Raw genomic sequence first — 20551 nt, forward strand, 5'->3', positions numbered from 1 at the left:
TAATCCTGGAAGAAATGAAAAGTAACACACTTTAGTTCACTGAAAATATAAAAGGTATTTTTTATAAAAGGAGTATCTTTGAGACATCTGTAAATTTAAAGGAAAAATCAAGGTTTTGATTTGCAAAAGAATTGGTGATTTTTGGAAATAATTCTTTAGTAAATAGTCTAAGAGAAGGCAACATGGCCTAGGCCTAAGGTCATGGTTCTGGAATACAACCACCTGGGCCCAAATCTCACTCCCTCATGTACTAGCTGTGAGACCTTCAGTAAGGTCCTCATTTTCTTTAGGTTTCAGGCTCCTGTAAAAAGGGATAACACCAGAATCTCCTTCATGGGATAGTTATGGAATAAAATAATGGACACAAAGCATTCAGATACAGGGTATGGCATATAGTAAGTGTTTAAAAAATATAAAGTGTTTCTTTTGACATTGTTAAGATGCTAAAGAAAAGTCTAGGCTCAAAAGGTCTAAGAAATGTGGAACAAATGTGAACAGGTTTCTTTACTGTAGGTACAAAGGGATGTATCACAGCCTTTTAGACAGGTTAATGTACATAGTGAATTGTGGGGTGGGGTGTGTCTGTGGTAGCCCCAGTTCCCCAATGTATTTCCACATCAAATGGACTACTTCTTTGGTTTAGCAGACAGAGCAATCCTAAAACAGAAGACATCATGTCACTCCCCTGCTCATGACAGTTTCCTTCTTACTCAGGATGAAATTCAGTCTTTTCTAGGGCCTAGGTAATCTGGTCCTTTGCTATTACTCTGACCCATTTTCTCGATCTGTCCTCCTGCCTTGGAGCTGTCATCTGCTATTCCCTCTGCTTGGAAGGCTCTTCTCCCTGAATCAGCTAACCCATGCAGTGAGGAACACATTCAGGCTCTGCTCAAATATCTTTGACTCTAAATAACTCCTCCTCTTTCACTCTGTCCTTCCTACCCTGGTTTACTTTTCCTCAGAGAATGACCACCACTTGACATGTACTTATTTCCCTTTCTCACCTTATGTAAGGTGTTTCTCTGGCTGCTTTTGAGTTTTGCTCTTTAGTTTTGGTTTACAGCAGCCTGACTATGATGTGCTAAGCATGCTTCTCTTTGAATTTATCTTACTTGAGGTTTACTTGGCTTATTGAGACTGTAAGTTTGTCTTTTTGTTAAATTTGTGAAACTTTATGTTTTTCTATCCCCTTCTCTTGCTCCTCTCCTTCTGGGGCTCAAACTACCCATAGGTTAGATTTTTCTGAAATTGTTCCACAAGTCCCTGAGGTTTATTTATTTATTTTTAAACTTTTTTTCTTTTTCTTCTTTAGATTAGTTTCTACTTATCTATTTTCATATCTATTGACTCTTTCCTATGTCACCTCCACTCTGCTATGATGCCCATCCAGTAAATTTTTTTAATTTAAAATAATGTATCTTTCACTTCTAAAATTTCCATTTGCTTCTCTTTACACTTCCTAAATCTCTGGCTGATATTCTCTAACTCTTCAAATTATTGCAAGTGTATTTCCTTTGTCTCATGGAGCAGTTATAATAACTGCTTTTAAAGTCTTTGGTATCTTATCTTGGGCTTGGCATCTGTTGATTTCTTTTCCCTTGAGAGTATGTCCCATTTTCTTGGCTCTTTGTATTGTTGAGTAGTTTTGGATTGCATTCTGGATATTGTGATACTATAATGTATTGTGAAAATTCTGGATTCTTTATGTTACTCCAATACGTGTAGCTACTTTTGTTTTATAGGTAATTAACTGCTTAGACAAAATGCAGATTGTCACCTCTCTGGTAGACAGCAGCTCCGACCTCAGCTCAGTTTAGTAAGCCTTGGCTCTTAACTGTTTTCAGTCTGCTTCACATGTATGGTTTATAAGTCTGTAATTTATTTTAAAAATTCTCAGTCATTATTACTTCAACTTTTCTTCTGTTTCTCTTTCTTCTTTTCCAGGTATTCCCATTATACATACATTACAACCCTTAGTAATTGTCCTACAGTTCTTAGCTATTCTGTTCCATTTCTTTTTCATTCTTTTGTTCCTTTTTGCTTTGCAGTTTGAGAAGTTTCCATTGAATAAAGCTCACTGATTTTTTCCGCAGCTTTGTCCAGTTTCCTGATGAATCCGTCAAAGGCATTCTTCATTTTTGTTAGTTTTGATTTTTAGTATTTCCGTTTGATTCTTTCCTCGAGTTTTCATCTCTCAGCTTATATTACCTATTTGTTTTTGCATGTTGACCATTTTTTCCTTTAGAGCCCTTAGCATATTCTTATTTTTTAAACTCCTGGTCTGATAATTCCAATGTTTGCTCTGTTTCTTCACACTATGTTATTTGCCTTTTAGTATACCTTGTTATTTTTTTGTGGAAAGCTGGGTAAAGTATAGGCCTGGGGTGTGAGGTTTTCTTTTACCTGGCTAGAAGTCAGGCTATGTACTGTTTGTTGTAGCTGTACATGTCAAGGGGCTATAACTTATGCTGGTATCCTTGTTTTTGTCTCCTGTATTGCTTTTGGGTTTCCCAAGAGATTTCTTCTTATATGAGGTCTGTCTGTTGTAATCCCATTGTTACACTGGAGGCCTAATGATGCTGTAGTAAGGTGTGAGGGGAGGGGAAGCATTCTATAGTCCTATGTTCAGATCTCAGTCTTTTAGTGAGACTGTGACCTTCACAAAGTGCTTCTCAGTCCTGTGCACCTGAGGTGAGACAGGAAACTACAGAGGGTTGGAGTTGGTATTTTTCCTTTACCCAGGTCAGTTAGGCCCTGATAAAACTCAAGGTGGTCAGGCTCTGGTAAAACAGTTTCCCTTGACGGCAGGTTTCTGTTTCTAACAGCAGAATGCTCCAGGCAATTTCAAAATGGCTAGCTTTTCCCTCAAAGGGGATTTTTCTTAGATCTTTACCCTGACAACGTGGTGGGCATTTTTGCAGATAAAACTCATGAAATCAGCCCCCTAAGACTGGCCCCCTTATTGTTTTTCACTTTCAAGCTTATCCAAACTGAGCCTCCAGAATCAGAGTCCATGTTTTCCTACCCTGGTGGCCATTCCATGGGCAGGATTCTGGGCTTATGCTCTGACAACTTATATATTTGCCTGTCTCTCCAATTTTGGGGGCAGTGGTTTTCCTCATGACCTCAATTCTCTAATGGATCTAAAAAGAGTTGTTGATTTTCAGCATGTTCAGTCTTTTTCTTTTTGCGAGGATAGAGTATTGACTTCCAATCTCCTTATATGGCATGCTGGACTGGTTCAGAAGTCAGTCAGTGATGTACTGAGTTCCCACACAGAATTAAGGGTTCCACTTCTCTATATCTTCCCTTTCTGGTTTTTCTTCCCCTTATTATATGGTGGCCTTAGTTCCTCTGGCCAGAAAGAGTACTGGTTTTTCTACCAGGGTTGCCTTCAGGGGTAAAGCCACTGAAAAACAGAAACTCACTCTGTGTTGGTCACTTGCTACAGGTTTTGACTTCTCTCCAAAGTCTGTTTGCATTTGTTCAGTCTCCAGAGCCTTCACGTTGTTGTTTTATATATTTTGTTGAGAATTTATAGCTGTTATTTCCAGAAGGATCACTTGTTTTAGGAGTTCACACCTACATACCGTAAGTGGAACTTGCCTTTCTATTGAAGGGGGAAAGGACTACATCTGTTCTCCTACCTGTAGAGTTCCAGGAACTCTACATTCCTGATCTCATTTCAAAAATTTGCAGATGAGTCTTTCACCAAGGCTGAGAGATTAAATAACTTGTTCAAGGTCACAAGGATTTAAGTGGCAAATCCTGGGTGAATCTCAGGGCTGCCAAACTTTAACACTACTCTTCTTTCTACTATATTATCTGGCATTCTTAAAGTGTAAATAACTATTTCCTAAGGGTTACGTTTACATAATCTAAAATAAGGAAGATTCCAAATAATATCTACTAGGAGACTAGTAAAATATTGTTGTAGGGGATAAAAGATGCCAAGAACACAGGGTTAAGCCTATTCATCATTCACAACTCACATATCAATATCTAATGATAATAAATGGGAATTTTAATTGGGAGTAAAAGGTCAGAGAGATAATCTCCAACATGGAAGAAATCTGAGTAGGTTGGGAGAGAATGGCTGAAAGATTTTCGAAAACACAGATCTGAGCTGAACACAGAGATACAATACTCTAAACTTCTTGACAGAGAATTTAGCCTTACTCATCTGTGTATTACCTTCAGGGCCTAGTACAATGACTAACATACAGAGTGCTTTAAAAATTTTGAAGGAGTTAACAGTTTAGATACTTTCATGCACGTAATTTTGAGGTTCTCAATAGATTTTCTGCAGAAAGAGTGATATAAAATATCTGGCATGAACAAGGCACTGAATTTCTTTTCTCTCACTTGCTTCACATTTTTGACTAAAAGACCCTAGCAGAAGCCAGCACACTGATACTTGACTAGTTTAAAATGCTGAAAGCTACAGATCACTTTGGTTCAGGCAGCAGAGTTTGCCGTATTTGACACACAGAATTCAATCTAGTATTTGGCCACCACATACTTGTTTTTGTTATTAAATCTTGAATAGGCGGGAGGGGAAGATGGCGGAAGAGTAAGACGCAGAGATCACCTTCCTCCCCACAGATACACCAGAAATACATCTACACGTGGAACAACTCCTACAGAACACCTACTGAACGCTGGCAGAAGACCTCAGACCTCCCAAAAGGCAAGAAACCACCCCACGTAACTGGGTAGGGCAAAAGAAAAAAGAATAAACACAGACAAAAGGATAGGGACGGGACCTCCACCAGTGGGAGGGAGCTGTGAAGGAGGAAAAGTTTCCACACACTAGGAAGCCCCTTTGCGGGCGGAGACTGCGGGTGGTGGAGGGGGACGCTTCGGAGCCGCTGAGGAGAGCGCAGCCACAGGGCTGCGGAGGGCAAAGCGGAGAGATTCCTGCACAGAGGATCAGGGCCGACCGGCACTCACCAGCCAGAGAGGCTTGTCTGCTCACCCGCCGGGGTAGGCGGGGTTGCGAGCAGAGGCTCGGGCTTCGGTCGGAGCGCAGGGAGAGCACTGGGGTTGGCTGCGGGAACACAGCCTGAAGGGGTTAGTGCACCACGGCTAGCCGGGAGGGAGTCCGGGAAAAGGTCTGGAGCTGGGAAGAGGCAAGAGACTTTTTCTTCCCTCTGTGTTTCCTGGTGCGCGAGGAGAGGGGATTAAGAGCGCTGCTTAAAGGAGCTCCAGAGACGGGCGCGAGCCGCGGCTAAAAGCGCGAACCCCAGAGACGGGCGCGAGGCGCGGCTAAAGGCACGGACCCCAGAGACGGGCGCGAGCCGCGACTAAAAGCATGGACCCGAGACGGGCGCGAGCCGCGGCTAAAAGCGCGGACCCCAGAGGCGGGCGGGAGACGCTAAGGCTGCTGCTGCCGCCACCAACGGGCCTGTGTGCGAGCACAGGTCACTATCCACACCCCTCTTCCGGGGAGCCTGTGCAGCCCGCCACTGCCAGGGTCCCTGGATCCAGGGACAACTTCCCTGGGAGAATGCACGGCGTACCTCAGGCTGGTGCAATGTCACGCTGAACTCTGACGCCGCAGGCTCGCCTCGCACTCCGCGCCCCTCCTTCCCCCCGGAACCGAGTGAGCCAGAGCCCCCAAATCAGCGGCTCCTTTAACCCCGTCCTGTCTAAGCGAAGAGCAGACGCCCTCCGGCGACCTACACGCAGAGGCGGGGCCAAATCCAAAGCTGAGCCCCTGGGAGCTGTGAGAAAAAAGAAGAGAAAGGGAAATCTTTCCCAGCAGCCTCAGGAGCAGCGGATTAAAGCTCCACAATCCACTTGATGTACCCTGCATTGGTGGAACACATGAATAGACAACGATTCATCCCAAATTGAGGAGGTGGATTTTGAGAGCAAGATTTATGATTTTTTCCCCTTTTCCTCTTTTTGTGAGTCTGTATGTGTATGCTTCTGTGTGAGATTTTGTTTGTATAGCTTTGCTTCCACCATTTGTCCTAGGGTTCTATCCGTCCGTTTTTTTTTTGTTGTTGTTTTAAAATTTTTTTTAATATTTTTTTAATTTAATAACTTTATTATATTTTACTTTATTTTACTTTATCTTCTTTCTTTGTTCCTTCCTTCCCTCCTTCCTTCCTTTCTTCCTCCCACCGTCCGTCCCTCCTTTCTTTCTTTCCTTCTTTCCTTTTCTTCTTTCTTCCTTCCTTCCTTCCCTCCTTTCTTTCTTTCTCTCTTTCTTTCTTCCTACTTCTATTAATTCTTTCTCTCTACCTTTTCTCCCTTTTTTTCTGAGCCGTGTGGATGAAAGGCTCTTGGTGCTGCAGCCAGGAGTCAGTGCTGTACCTCTGAGGAAGGAGAGCCAACTTCAGGACACTGGTCAACAAGAGACCTCCCAGCTCCACATAATATCAAACAGCAAAAATCTCCAAGAGATCTCCAGCTCAACACCAGCACCCAGCTTCACTCAACGACCAGCAAGCTACAGTGCTAGACATCCTATGCCAAACAACTAGCAAGACAGGAACACAACCCCACCCATTAGCAGAGAGGCTGCCTAAAATCATAATAAGGTCACAGACACCCCAAAACACACCACCAGACGTGAACCTGCCCACTAGAGAGACAAGATCCAGCCTCATCCACCACAACACAGGCACTAGTCCCCTCTACCAGGAAGCCTACACTACACAACCCACTGAACCAACCTTAGCCACTGGGGACAGACATCAAAAACAACGGGAACTACTAACCTGCAGCCTGCAAAAAGGAGACCCCAAACAGTAAGATAAGCAAAATGAGAAGACAGAAAAACACACAGCAGATGAAGGAGCAAGATAAAAACGCACCAGACCTAACAAATGAAGAGGAAATAGGCAGTCTACCTGAAAAAGAATTCAGAATAATGATAGTAAAGATGATCCAAAATCTTGGAAATAGAATAGACAAAATGCAAGAAACATTTAACAAGGACCTAGAAGAACTAAAGATGAAACAAACAATGATGAACAACACAATAAATGAAATGAAAAATACTCTAGATGGGATCAATAGCAGAATAACTGAGGCAGAAGAACGGATAAGTGACCTGGAAGATAAAATAGTGGAAATAACTACTGCAGAGCAGAATAAAGAAAAAAGAATGAGAACAACTGAGGACAGTCTCAGAGACCTCTGGGACAACATTAAACACACCAACATTCGAATTATAGGGGTTCCAGAAGAAGAAGAGAAAAAGAAAGGGACTGAGAAAATATTTGAAGAGATTATAGTTGAAAACTTCCCTAATATGGGAAAGGAAATAGTTAATCAAGTCCAAGAAGGACAGAGAATCCCATAAAGGATAAATCCAAGGAGAAATACGCCAAGACACATATTAATCAAAATGTCAGAAATTAAATACAAAGAAAGCATATTAAAAGCAGCAAGGGAAAAACAACAAATAACACACAAGGGAAATCCCATAAAGTTAACAGCTGCTCTTTCAGCAGAAACTCTGCAAGCCAGAAGGGAGTGGCAGGACATACTGAAAGTGATGAAGGAGAAAAACCTGCAACCAAGATTACTCTACCCAGCAAGGATCTCATTCAGATATGATGGAGAAATGAAAACCTTTACAGACAAGCAAAAGCTGAGAGAGTTCAGCACCACCAAAACAGCTCTACAAAAACTGCTAAAGGAACTTCTCTAGGCAAGAAACACAAGAGAAGAAAAAGACCTACAATACTGAACCCAAAACAATTTAGAAAATGGGAATAGGAACATACATATTGATAATTACCTTAAATGTAAATGGACTAAATGCTCCCACCAAAAGACACAGATTGGCTGAATGGATACAAAAACAAGACCCATATATATGCTGGCTACAAGAGACCCACTTCAGACCTAGAGACACATACAGACTGAAAGTAAGGAGATGGAAAAAGATATTCCATGCAAACGGAAACCAAAAGAAGGCTGAAGTAGCAATTCTCATATCAGACAAAATAGACTTTAAAATAAAGACTATTAGAAGAGACAAAGAAGGACACTACATAGTGATCAAGGGATCGATCCAAGAAGAAGATATAACAATTGTAAATATTTATGCACCCAACACAGGAGCACCTCAATACATAAGGCAAATACTAACAGCCATAAAAGGGGAAATCGACAGTAACACATTCATAGTAGGGGACTTTAACACCCCACTTTCACCGATGGACAGATCATCCAAAATGAAAATAAATTAGGAAACACAAGCTTTAAATGATACATTAAACAAGATGGACTTAATTGATATTTATAGGACATTCCATCCAAAAACAACAGAATACTCAAGTACTCATGGAACATTCTCCAGGATAGATCATTTTCTCAAGTACTCATGGAACATTCTCCAGGATAGATCATATCTTGGGTCACAAATCAAGCCTTGGTAAATTTAAGAAAATTGAAATTGTAACAAGTATCTTTTCCGACCACAACGCCATGAGACTATATATCAATTACAGGAAAAGATCTGTAAAAAATACAAACACATGGAGGCTAAACAATACACTACTTAATAACAAAGTGATCACTGAAGAAATCAAAGAGGAAGTAAAAAAATATCTAGAAACAAATGACAACGGAGACACGACGACCCAAAACCTATGGGATGCAGCAAAAGCAGTTCTAAGAGGGAAGTTTATAGAAATACAAGCCCACCTTAAGAAAGAGGAACCATCTCAAATAAACAACCTAACCTTGCACCTGAAGCAATTAGAGAAAGAAGAACAAAAAAACCCCAAAGTTAGCAGAAGGAAAGAAATCATAAAAGTCAGATCAGAAATAAATGAAAAAGAAATGAAGGAAACAATAGCAAAGATGAATAAAACTAAAAGCTGGTTCTTTGAGAAGAAAAAGTAGATAAACCATTAGCCAGACTTATCAAGAAAAAAAGGGAGAAGACTCAAATCAATAGAATTAGAAATGAAAAAGGAGAAGTAACAACTGACACTGCAGAAATACAAAAGATCATGAGAGATTACTACAAGCAACTCTATGCCAATAAAATGGACAACCTGGAAGAAATGGACAAATTCTTAGAAATGCACAACCTGCCAAGGCTGAATCAGGAAGAAATAGAAAATATGAACAGACCAATCACAAGCACTGAAATTGAAACTGTGATTAAAAATCTTCCAACAAATAAAAGCCCAGGACCAGATGGCTTCACAGGCAAATTCTATCAAACATTTAGAGAAGAGCTAACACCTATCCTTCTCAAACCATTCCAAAATATAGCAGAAGGAGGAACACTCCCAAATTCATTGTACGAGGCCACCATCACCTTGATACCAAAACCAGACAAGGATGTCACAAAGAAAGAAAACTACAGGCCAATATCACTGATGAACATAGTTGCAAAAATCCTCAACAAAATACTAGCAAACAGAATCCAACAGCACATTAAAAGGATCATACACCATGATCAAGTGGGGTTTATTCCAGGAATGCAAGGATTCTTCAATATACGCAAATCAATCAATGTGATAAACCATATTAACAAATTGAAGGAGAAAAACCATATGAACATCTCAATAGATGCAGAGAAAGCTTTTGACAAAATTCAACACCCATTTGTGATAAAAACCCTGCAGAAAGTAGGCATAGAGGGAACTTTCCTCAACATAATAAAGGCCATATATGACAAACCCACAACCAACATCATCCTCAAAAAACTGAAAGCATTTCCACTAAGATCAGGAACAAGACAAGATTGCCCACTCTCACCACTCTTGTTCAACATAGTTTTGGAAGTTTTAGCCACAGCAATCAGAGAAGAAAAAAAAAAATAAAAGGAATCCAAATTGGAAAAGAAGAAGTAAAACTGTCACTGTTTGCAGATGACATGATACTCTACATAGAGAATCCTAAAGATGCTACCAGAAAACTACTAGAGCTAATCAATGAATTTGGTAAAGTTGCAGGATACAAAATTAATGCACAGAAATCTCTTGCATTCCTGTACACTAATGATGAAAAATCTGAAAATGAAATCAAGAAAACACTCCCATTTACCATTAGAACAAAAAGAATAAAATATCTAGGAATAAACCTACCTAAGGAGACAAAAGACTTGTATGCAGAAAATTATAAGACACTGATGAAAGAAATTAATGATGATATAAATAGATGGAGAGATATACCACTTTCTTGGATTGGAAGAATCAACATTGTGAAAATGACTATACTACCCAAAGCAATCTACAGATTCAATGCAATCCCTATCAAACTACCACTGGCATTTTTCACAGAACTAGAACAAAAAATTTCACAATTTGTATGGAAACACAAAAGACCCCGAATAGCCAAAGTAATCTTGAGAACTAAAAACGGAGCTGGAGGAATCAGGCTCCCTGACTTCAGACTGTAATACAAAGCTACAGTAATCAAGACAGTATGGTACTGGCACAAAAACAGAAAGATAGATCAATGGAACAGGATAGAAAGCCCAGAGATAAACCCAAGCACCTATGGTCACCTTATCATTGATAAAGGAGGCAGGAATGTACAGTGGAGAAAGGACAGCCTCTTCAATAAGTGGTGCTGGGAAAACTGTACAGGTACATGTAAAAGTATGAGAGTAGATCCCTCCCTAACACCATACACAAAAATAAGCTCAAAATGGATTAAAGACCTAAATGTAAGGCCAGACACTATCAAACTCTTAGAGGAAAACATAGGCAGAACACTCTTTGACATAAATCACAGCAAGATCCTTTTTGACCCACTTCCTAGAGAAATGGAGATAAAAACAAAAATAAACAAATGGGACCTAATGAAACTTCAAAGCTTTTGCACAGCAAAGGAAACCATAAACAAGACCAAAAGACAACCCTCAGAATGGGAGAAAATATTTGCAAATGAAACAACTGACAAAGGATTAATTTCCAAAATTTACAAGCAGCTCATGCAGCTCAATAACAAAAACACAAACAACCCAATCCAAAAATGGGCAGAAGACCTAAACAGACACTTCTCCAAAGAAGATATACAGACTGCCAACAAACACATGAAAGGATGCTCAACATCATTAATCATTAGAGAAATGGAAATCAAAACTACAATGAGATATTATCTCACACCGGTCAGAATGGCCATCATCAAAAAATCTAGAAACAATAAATGCTGGAGAGGGTGTGGATAAAAGGGAACACTCCTGCATTGCTGGTGGGAATGTGAATTGGTACAGCCACTATGGAGAACAGTACGGAGGTTCCTTAAAAAACTACAAATAGAACTACCATATGACCCAGCAATCCCACTACTGGGCATATACCCTGAGAAAACCATAATTCAAAAAGAGTCATGTAACACAATGTTCATTGCAGCTCTATTTACGATAGCCCGGAGATGGAGACCACCTAAGTGCCCATCATCGGATGAATGTATAAAGAAGATGTGGCACATATATACAATGGAATATTACTCAGCCATAAAAAGAAACGAAATTGAGCTATTTGTAATGAGGTGGATAGACCCAGAGTCTGTCATACAGAGTGAAGTAAGTCATAAAGAGAAAGACAAATACTGTATGCTAACACATATATATGGAATTTAAGAAAAAAAAATGTCATGAAGAACCTAGAGGTAAGACAGGAATAAAGACACAGACCTACTGGAGAACGGACTTGAGGACATGGGGAGGGGGAAGGATGAGCTGTGACAAAGCGAGAGAGAGGCATGGACATATATACACTACCAAACGTAAGGTAGATAGATAGTGGGAAGCAGCCGCATAGCACAGGGATATCAGCTCGGTGCTTTGTGACTGCCTGGAGGGGTTGAATAGGGAGGGTGGGAGGGAGGGAGACGCAAGAGGGAAGAGATATGGGAACATATGTATATGTATAACTAATTCACTTTGTTATAAAGCAGAAACTAACACACCATTGTAAAGCAATTATACCCCAATAAAGATGTTAAAATAAATAAATAAATAAATAAATAAATAAGACTAGAGAAGAAAAAAAATCTTAAATAAATAAATGGTATAATCAAAAGCAAATTCTGTGTCATCTTAGAGGACTTCCAGTACTACTCCCGAGGAAATAATACACTGGACACAGGAAAGGGTATTCATGCTTCTCTTAAGCAAATCCTGAGGAGAATCCCAGCAGCAGAATAGAAGCACTTTTTTTTTTTTTTTTTTACTGCATCCTCACATCAGTGACAGATGCCTACTTTAGAGATGATGAGGACACAAGAAAAGGCAGATTTCACTAAGACATTAGTGAGCATGGCAATGCATCAACCTCTTCTAAGGCTTTTTGTTTGGCATAGGAGTCCAACTGGTTTGGTTCCATCTTAAACTCCTGTTTCTCTTGGATCAAAGTGAAAAGAAAACTTCAAAGACTTTCACAGAATCCTATTTGGGTCTGATGAAAAGGGTTATTTATCAACTAAGGGTTGATTTTGTTCTCTCACCCTTTTTTCTACCAGGAGAGCAGACTAGCAAGGATACCCTGAATTTTTTCATTTCAGTACCACAAGCACAAAGAGAGCTCCCTTTAGGCAACTGGGTCACAGCACAGCAGACTGCAATCCCTAATGCCAAGACAGAGTTTATATAGGACTTATTCTGCTTTAGTCTTTATTCTCAGGGCCTGGCAGACAAAGGTCCCTGCTTAATTCTCAACTTATTAAGTATAAAAAAATTCCTTAAAATCTTATTTTTTTATAGACCCATAATTAAGGGCTACTGCTCTAGAACATCTCCTCCTTAAATGACAAGAATCCTGCATATGGTAAGAAGACTAGTTAAAATACTGATGTACCAAAGTAAGCTCTCACCCAGTGACGCTTTTTATAAAGTAAGTGTACACGTAAGATTTTTATCAAGATAAACACCTAGGGATTAACAGTGAGGTTTCCAAGAGAATGAGAATAACCTCATTTTGACTTTGAGGTGGCTTCTTCTTAAATCTTACTATTTGAATACATCAGCTCAACTTTAATTTATCCAGAAAGAAAGAACAGTCACATCACTGAAGTCTAATTCATCTTAAAGATTATAGCAATATATTATTCAAGAGGTGACTGACTGCTAAGTTCTGCATCTTGTGCTATAGGTAGCAATTTCAGCACTTATACTTTCTTTTGTTTCACAGGCAACGGGGCATAAAGAGAATCAAAAGACTAGAAATAGAAAGTAAGTGATAGCGAACCAAAAGCTTCCTACAGTCTGTCTGGAGGTGATATATAAATTCAAGTATCAAATTATAAAACTGTACCCAAAGAAAGTGTGTACCAAATGATAATATATTCACATTCTCTTGTCTGAAAACCTCAAGATCATGTGTTCCATAAGTCAAGAGCTTTTTCAGTTTAGAAAAGTAACAGTGTCCCTAAGCAGAGTACAGGGCAGCATCCTGAGTCAAATACATTAATACTTCAGCAGTGAAAGGTATGAATATTCACAATAGTAGGATAAATAAATTCATGTCAGTTCTGGTTAGGTTTTTACACTCTGAAATTATACACAAGGGATTGTGGCCCTGTAATAAAATCAGTATCATACACATAAGCAAAAAAGTTTTATACCCATGATCCTAGATAAACAGGCAGAAGGGGTTCTTTCCTCTGTTGAAGAAAGAAAATGGCCATCAGAGCAAACACATAAGGTGGCAAACCTCCTTCTTCAGGGCGATCTATACTGCAAAGCTACAAATGAGAAAAAAGAGGATAAGCATTCTTTTGTACTTGTCAAAAAGAGGATAAGCATTCTTTTGTACTTGTCAAAAAGTACATTCTTTTGTAAACTTGTCATTTATGCAATTTGGTCTAAAACCCGTTACTTCATTTCTGTGTGTCACATGATTTACCCCTCCAAATAAAACTCCACAGTGACAAAATACTTCCTTGTACTTTTGGTGTAACCACAGATTGTGGTTTTGAGTGACAGTTTCAATTTCAAATTTTTCATTTTAACTAAACTCATTTGTGAAGGGCCCTAAAAATAATATTTGCTGTTTTATTTTTTTGATATCCATGGTAACTCCATTCACTTGGTTCAAAAACTTGTTAATGGAGTCAAAATGATGGTTCAATTCCAACTGTAAGACAATTGGCTTTGCTCAGTTTAATGGTCCCCTCACCCTTAGCTACTACCTTGAAAATGCATGCTTTGGTCAGAAAGGTGATTAGGCTAGAATGTAGGCAAACTCATTAGCGCTAGCAGAAGTAACAACTTAGAAAGCATGGCCTACTTAGTGATGAAGTAGGAGGCTGCTTTCAAAAGACAGCACATTGTGATTATCAATTCACCCAGTTAAGAGTGGGACATCCTCTGTCCCTGTTGGGTCCTGGACCCAAGCAACAGGAACTACGTATTGTTACTGCCATGTCTTAATCGGTAAAGCTTTGGCTTTTCTCTACACAGAATCTCAATTTTATAATCATGATAAGACCTTACATTTTGGGGAAATGTTAGATGCTCTCATGATTATTTGAGCATTTCAATAGGATACCATATTTAAAACACTGTAGAAATGTAAAGCAAGATCAGATAGTGGCTTTCATTTTTTGGGAGTCTCTGGGTATATTATTGGAAATGGTATGAGAAGCTTCATTTCAAACTTTCCTGTGCCTGAGAATCACTTCTGGAAACTAGTTAAAAAGTAAACAGTTGGTGGGTCACATACTATTGATGAGATTCATCTTATGAAGCTGCAGCTTCATTTATAAATGCTTTTAGACATTGTCTTTTCCTCAGCAAAGACCTGGTTTATTTACAGTGTATTTGATTCATATGGTACAAAGGTAGGAATATTGTGATGAGTATATTTTCTAGATCTGCAGAAAATGACTTAACCCACTTGTGGGAGTCCTGCACTCTAAACTGACTTTTCACGGATGGCCATAATTCGCCTTAATCCACACACGTTTTTATCAGGTTTTCCTGACAGCCTACATCAAGAATCTTTAAGCAGTGTAATTTTGTCTCTCTTAATTGAGCAGGACAACGTGAACAAGATCCAGCCCCAAACTGAGACTAAGGGATGGGGGTTTTAGCTAGTGAAGCTGATCAAGCACAGACAACCTTATAAATTCATGAAATAAAGTGAACTTGCTTCCAAGGATGTCAGCTGAGAAATCCATAAAAATCCCTGCTACACAATTAACATGGAAAGAATTATGGTTTGAGATAGACTTGTACAAAAAGATATGATTCTCGGAGAGTTGCATTTTTCTGAGGGTAATAGCTGTGCCATTCTACCACTAGAAAGGGGGAAACGGGAGAGGGACTGACAGAATTCTCTTCTGCTGTTATTCAAACTATGTGTTTTTGAATTTGCCTCCAGCTGATGAGAGTAATGTTAGATTTAGGACACATCACTGAAATGCCAGCTGGTTGCTTCCACTAACAAATATATGGAAATAGCTTTCGAGGTCTTTTTTAAAGCATCAAAATTTTACTTTCGTTTGGTGAGGGATCAGAACTACAAAGAAAAGAAAAAAAATGTAAACACTTGGGCCATAACTCTGGGATTTGACTTACAAATCTAATTTTTTTTTTTTTTTTTTTTTTTTTTTGCGGTACGTGGGCCTCTCACTATTGTGGCCTCTCCCATTGTGGAGCACAGGCTCCGGACGCGCAGGCTCAGCAGCCATGGCTCACGGGCCCAGCCGCTCCTTGGCATGTGGGATCTTCCCGGACCGGGTCACAAAGCCGTGTCCCCTGCATCTGCAGGCAGACTCTCAACCACTGTGCCACCAGGGAAGCCCCCACAAATCTAATTTTTAATAAGCATCATAAAGCATTTTGATCTTTTGAGCAATATGTCATAGTGAAATAGAAACTGAGTTTTCCTTTCTGTACACATTAAAATTTCTGTTCTAATACTCAGATGCCAACTCCCTTGATGTCTATAAATATGCATCCAAACATTTAAGATTAAATGAACCATGTAAAAATCAAAGCATACTGCTTATGCACACACAGAATGTGCATTCATTTAAAGAACTCAAACCTACCTTTGCCCAGTACCTAAATGCAATCACCAAAGGAACCAGCTTTGATTCCAGTTTTCCAAGGGCAGTTAAATGATTTGTTGTCAGACAAGCATTTTCATTTCCTGCACTCACTTTACAAAGAAGACCACTGGTGGGGGTAGAGGGTGAGAATGGGAAGGAAAAAGAGAAAGTATTATACAGGTATCAGGTGTCTTTTACACCACCACCAACTAATTTACACTGATAATAAATACTTCTAACTCACTAAACCTTTATGGGTCATCTCAATATTGTATTAAAAAAGATAGGGCAGCTGTCTTCTGAGTAAACTTTATTTTTCAAGAACTAAAACTTCATGTTTTCATATATCAAAATTATTTTGGGGGGAAAATGCAAGTAAGGAGAATACTGTAAAATCTTTCGAATGGGAGTATGAATTCATCTTTATAAGGGCAAGAGTGTTTTCCCTAGTTGGAGGAATCTAATGGCAAATCATTACAGCCTACAAACTACCCATTTACAGTGGTAATGGTAATGCTTCCAGATGGAGAGAGAGCCGGGTGAACTGTTACTCAGCACTGTTTAAAATGCTTCTAAAAAGGATGGCAAATAAAGGTGATTAGAGCAAGTAAGTATTTGACAGAGGTGTTTTTTACTGAAATGGGTCAAAATGCTTCCTTCCTATATTTTTTCTTTTTAAGTAATTTTACTTTTAAAAATAAACCACTTCTTCCTCTTGTGTTAAACACCAACAGAGGGAGAATGCTAACAGGAAGCTTGTGAAATTAACCACGTAGGAGCTTACAATTCTAGAAACTGGACATTAAGATGGAGTAAAGTACAAGTGCTTTTGGCAAGTTGGTACTTAATAAACAGCTTAAAGAAGCAGAGACCTTTGCTTTTCTCTGCACACCACCACTGGCACCCTAGCGTGGAAATCTGCGTCAACGTCAATAAAAGAGTCTGGAAAAAGAAAAGAATATCAGATAGGTTAGTTAACTAAGCCTTTGTTTAAAAGCACAACTAGATAAAGTACAAGTACCAGTTGTGAATTATCTGTTTGACCTTTTGAAAGACCATTACAAAATAAGGTTCTCAAGAGATGATTATGAAATAAAAGTGACTTGAAAAGGAAAAAAGTATTATATTCAAGAATCAAGTAATCACATTAATTTAAAATCCTTATTTTGAAAAACTAATGTCTGATTAGAAATGACTACATTATTGAATTAGAACATTTAAATGTTACGTGGGTAACATAATTAGAAATATGAATAGGACATTAAAAAAAATTGCTGCAAAAGCTACTAAAATACATGGGGTCAAAATACATACTGACTGAAGTAAGAAAAAATGTTTAAATGTTTCATTCAATCAAAACAAAAAGGATGGGAAAGACTAATTCAAGGGATGAAACAATTGAATGAGGCCTATGGAAAGCCCATAAGCCGTCAAGCCCCAGTTGGACATTACTCTGGACAACTGATAAACCTAACTGGGAACAACGATTTGTTGATTCATTCATCTGGGCTGGGCCACACTATTTATTATTTGTAAAGTATTAATTTAAACCATAGAATTAAAAAGATTATCCTTTAGTTTTTTACCCTCAAGAGTAAATTTTACATATTTTGATTCCTTTTACTCTCAGCCTAGGGCTAATATAATCTTTCTAAATTATGACATTATCACCAAGCTAAAAGCTTTACTTACAAAATAATTATTCTGCATAGTAGGACAACTAACAAGATTCTAATTAGCTTGCTAATAATTCATGGGCATTTGCTTTAGTTTTTTGTTTGGATATTACCCATATAAGTAAATCAAAAAACATGACTTCTTATTTTCAAAGTTTGAGAAATAAGATATTTGAATTATAGACAAAAGAAAAATTTAAGAGCAAAATGTGGAAAGAATTTGGCCTTACCACTGTTCTTTAAACATTCTTGGACAAGTAAGAGAACATCTGGCTGAGACATCTAGGAAATAAATCAGTGAATATATCAAATAATCCATAAGTACTTCTGCTTCACTGAGATAATACACAGTCGTTTGAAATTACCCAAATTCTTTTCCAAATTAGAAAGCACCTTGCTACCAGAGTAAAGGAATTAATCATTGTGCTGTGTGCACACATCAGTCAGACACAGAGAGATGAGCAAAAAGAGGATGAGTGTGGGCAAAAAGATACCTACTATGCAGTTAACTCCTGATTCACTAATTCCCGAGGTAGTTAGCCTCTCAGCAAATCTCAAAGTTGTGGCTAGAGGTTGTCAAACTGTTAACAATATTACTTCTCACTCTGTGAGACTACTTCAACAGATTGCTTACCCGGGTCTCCACTTTAGTCTTGCCTTTCTCTATTAATCTTTGCTCCACACAGGAACCAAAACCACTTAAAATCATACATTAGATCTAGTTGTGACCCTCCTTAAAACTCTCAGTCTGGCTTCTTAATGCCCTTAGGTCAAAATGAAATTCTGGCTTCCTGTACGTTGGGCCCCCAGACTACTCCTCTATCCTAATCTTAAACTATTCTTTCTCAAGGTGCCTTCACCACAGCCCTTACAATTTTTCCCTTTAGCGTGCCTTGAATAGGCCAAACTCACTGTTTGCAAATGATGTGCCCTCAGGCTGAAACACTCTTTTACCCTTTCACTGTCCCCACCCATTTTCATCTTTTAGAGTTCAGTTTAAATGTAATCCCTTCAAAGGGGCCTTCAGGACAGCTATATCTACACTCTTTTATTTTCTCTCACAGAACCTTGTTTCCCTGCATAGCTCTCATTATAATTAATTATACATACATAATTACTTATCTCCTTCCCTAGTATGAATTCCAGGAGGGAGGAATGGTATCTGTTTTGTCCTCTAGAACCTAGTATGGTGCTTGACATATACTCAAACTCACTGAATATTTGCTAAATGAATGAATGACATGAAATCAAAATAACTGCTATGCTGGTAAATTATTAAGCAGAATTTAAGGTTAAAAGAACAGTAAAATCTATTGGTCAGCTGACCAGGTAGCTATAGCAGTCAGGGATGGCAAGGAATGAGAAGTTGTGAAACAGAACATCTGGGGGAGGAGACTAGGAATCATTTTTATTTTTAAGTAGCAACACAAGTAAATGGGCATAAACCATTTGCAAACTGGCCTGCAGGAACCACCAGTAAGTAAATGGATAATCTACCAAAGTGCCTTCCAGTTTTAAAGTTCTGACTTATCAACATCTTTTTGAACCATGTTTAAACCAGAAATCTAGGCTAGGTGTAGTTCTTCAAAAGCATAATTATTTTTACAAGGTGGGTGTATATAAGGAAACTCAGGAACAGATTAAGCTTGCAGGTCATAAATGTTTATATAGATACACAATTTGAAATCTGAAACCCTTTCCTGCCATTGGAAAGTTGACTTATCAAGATAATTTAATCCTTTCAAGTTAACAGACCTAAATTACCCGATCAGATTCACATGGTTAGAAGACCAGTGTCTGAAGAAAGTATGAAAGATCTGTAGAATAAAAAGAAATGCTCTAAAATTGAAGGCATGCAGAAGAACATAAAAACAGCAATTTTAGGAAAAAAAATTATACTTTTAAAAACAATGCAGTTTTAGGAAAAAAACATCACACTTAAACTGTCTTCAAGTATCTAAAATATATCTATATATAGCTCACATTTGGGAAAAAAATGAATTTCTGTACCACTCTGTGAAAATTCTAACGTTTCACTTTGTACTTACAATGGCTGGAAATTGAATGTCAATGTTTATATCCGAATTTTTGAAACCCAATCTGCTACAGGATGACCCATATAATCTCAGAGAACAATCTAAAACAAAAAAAATTGAATAAATACAAGTCATAAATAAAGTAAAATTTCTCAAAAGTTATTACAAGACACTGCTATTTCAGAAATGTAACCATCAATTAGAACTACACACAAAAGAAAAACAGTGTTCAAGTCTGGCATAAGCAAAGGACAAGAATGGGTGACTCTTGCTCTTGTCTTCATTTTATTTTATTTAAAAGGGAAGACTGTATTGACTGCAGTTTAGTTTAACAGCCACTCTTTTCATATCAGTTGTAAAACATGTTAAAACTTACTTTACTATTTCATGTTTTGTGCAGAAAATACTATTTGAAATGATTTTTTAAATGTGGAAGTTGAAAAGGGATGCCTAACTTTGTCACACGTTTGTAAACCTGATAGTATGTATATACTGAAGAGTTAATACAAACACTTCACCTTTTTGAAAGCGTACATAGGTATAATTTACTATAAAGATCATGTTTCAGTAAAACAATAATCACAAAAATCAGCATAAAGTTACTTTTCAATATGAATACTCATTGTATTATGAACAAAAAGCTTAATTTAACATAATATAATCCCTTTAGGAAAAGTTTAGAAAATAATTATAGTATCACTGATATAACTTAAAATGTTAGGCAGCAAGAGATTCACAGTTCAGAGGAAGACGTGTGTATGTGTACCACCTATATTTATTTTACAGCATTTTTCCCAATGTTTTACTATTGTTGTGCCAAAAAATTACCCCTTCTCACCAGGGGACTTTGTATTT

The 20551-nt window shown here is 38.2% G+C and overlaps 1 protein-coding gene across 1 annotated transcript in view; it reads right to left on the reverse strand.

Moving 5' to 3' along the window:
• The window catches only part of TUT7 (terminal uridylyl transferase 7), a 67295-nt gene that overhangs the window by 38548 nt on the left and 8196 nt on the right, over positions 1-20551 (reverse strand). The window contains exons 6-10 of the mRNA XM_060155365.1: positions 19709-19797; positions 17891-17942; positions 16857-16926; positions 15985-16111; positions 13552-13671 (exon numbers count right to left, since the gene is read on the reverse strand). Of these exons, the coding sequence (XP_060011348.1) occupies positions 13552-13671; positions 15985-16111; positions 16857-16926; positions 17891-17942; positions 19709-19797 (458 nt within the window). The remainder of the gene's footprint in view (positions 1-13551; positions 13672-15984; positions 16112-16856; positions 16927-17890; positions 17943-19708; positions 19798-20551) is intronic.

Source organism: Lagenorhynchus albirostris, chromosome 7 (assembly GCF_949774975.1).
Source record: "Lagenorhynchus albirostris chromosome 7, mLagAlb1.1, whole genome shotgun sequence".
NCBI classification, from domain to species: Eukaryota; Metazoa; Chordata; class Mammalia; order Artiodactyla; family Delphinidae; genus Lagenorhynchus; species Lagenorhynchus albirostris.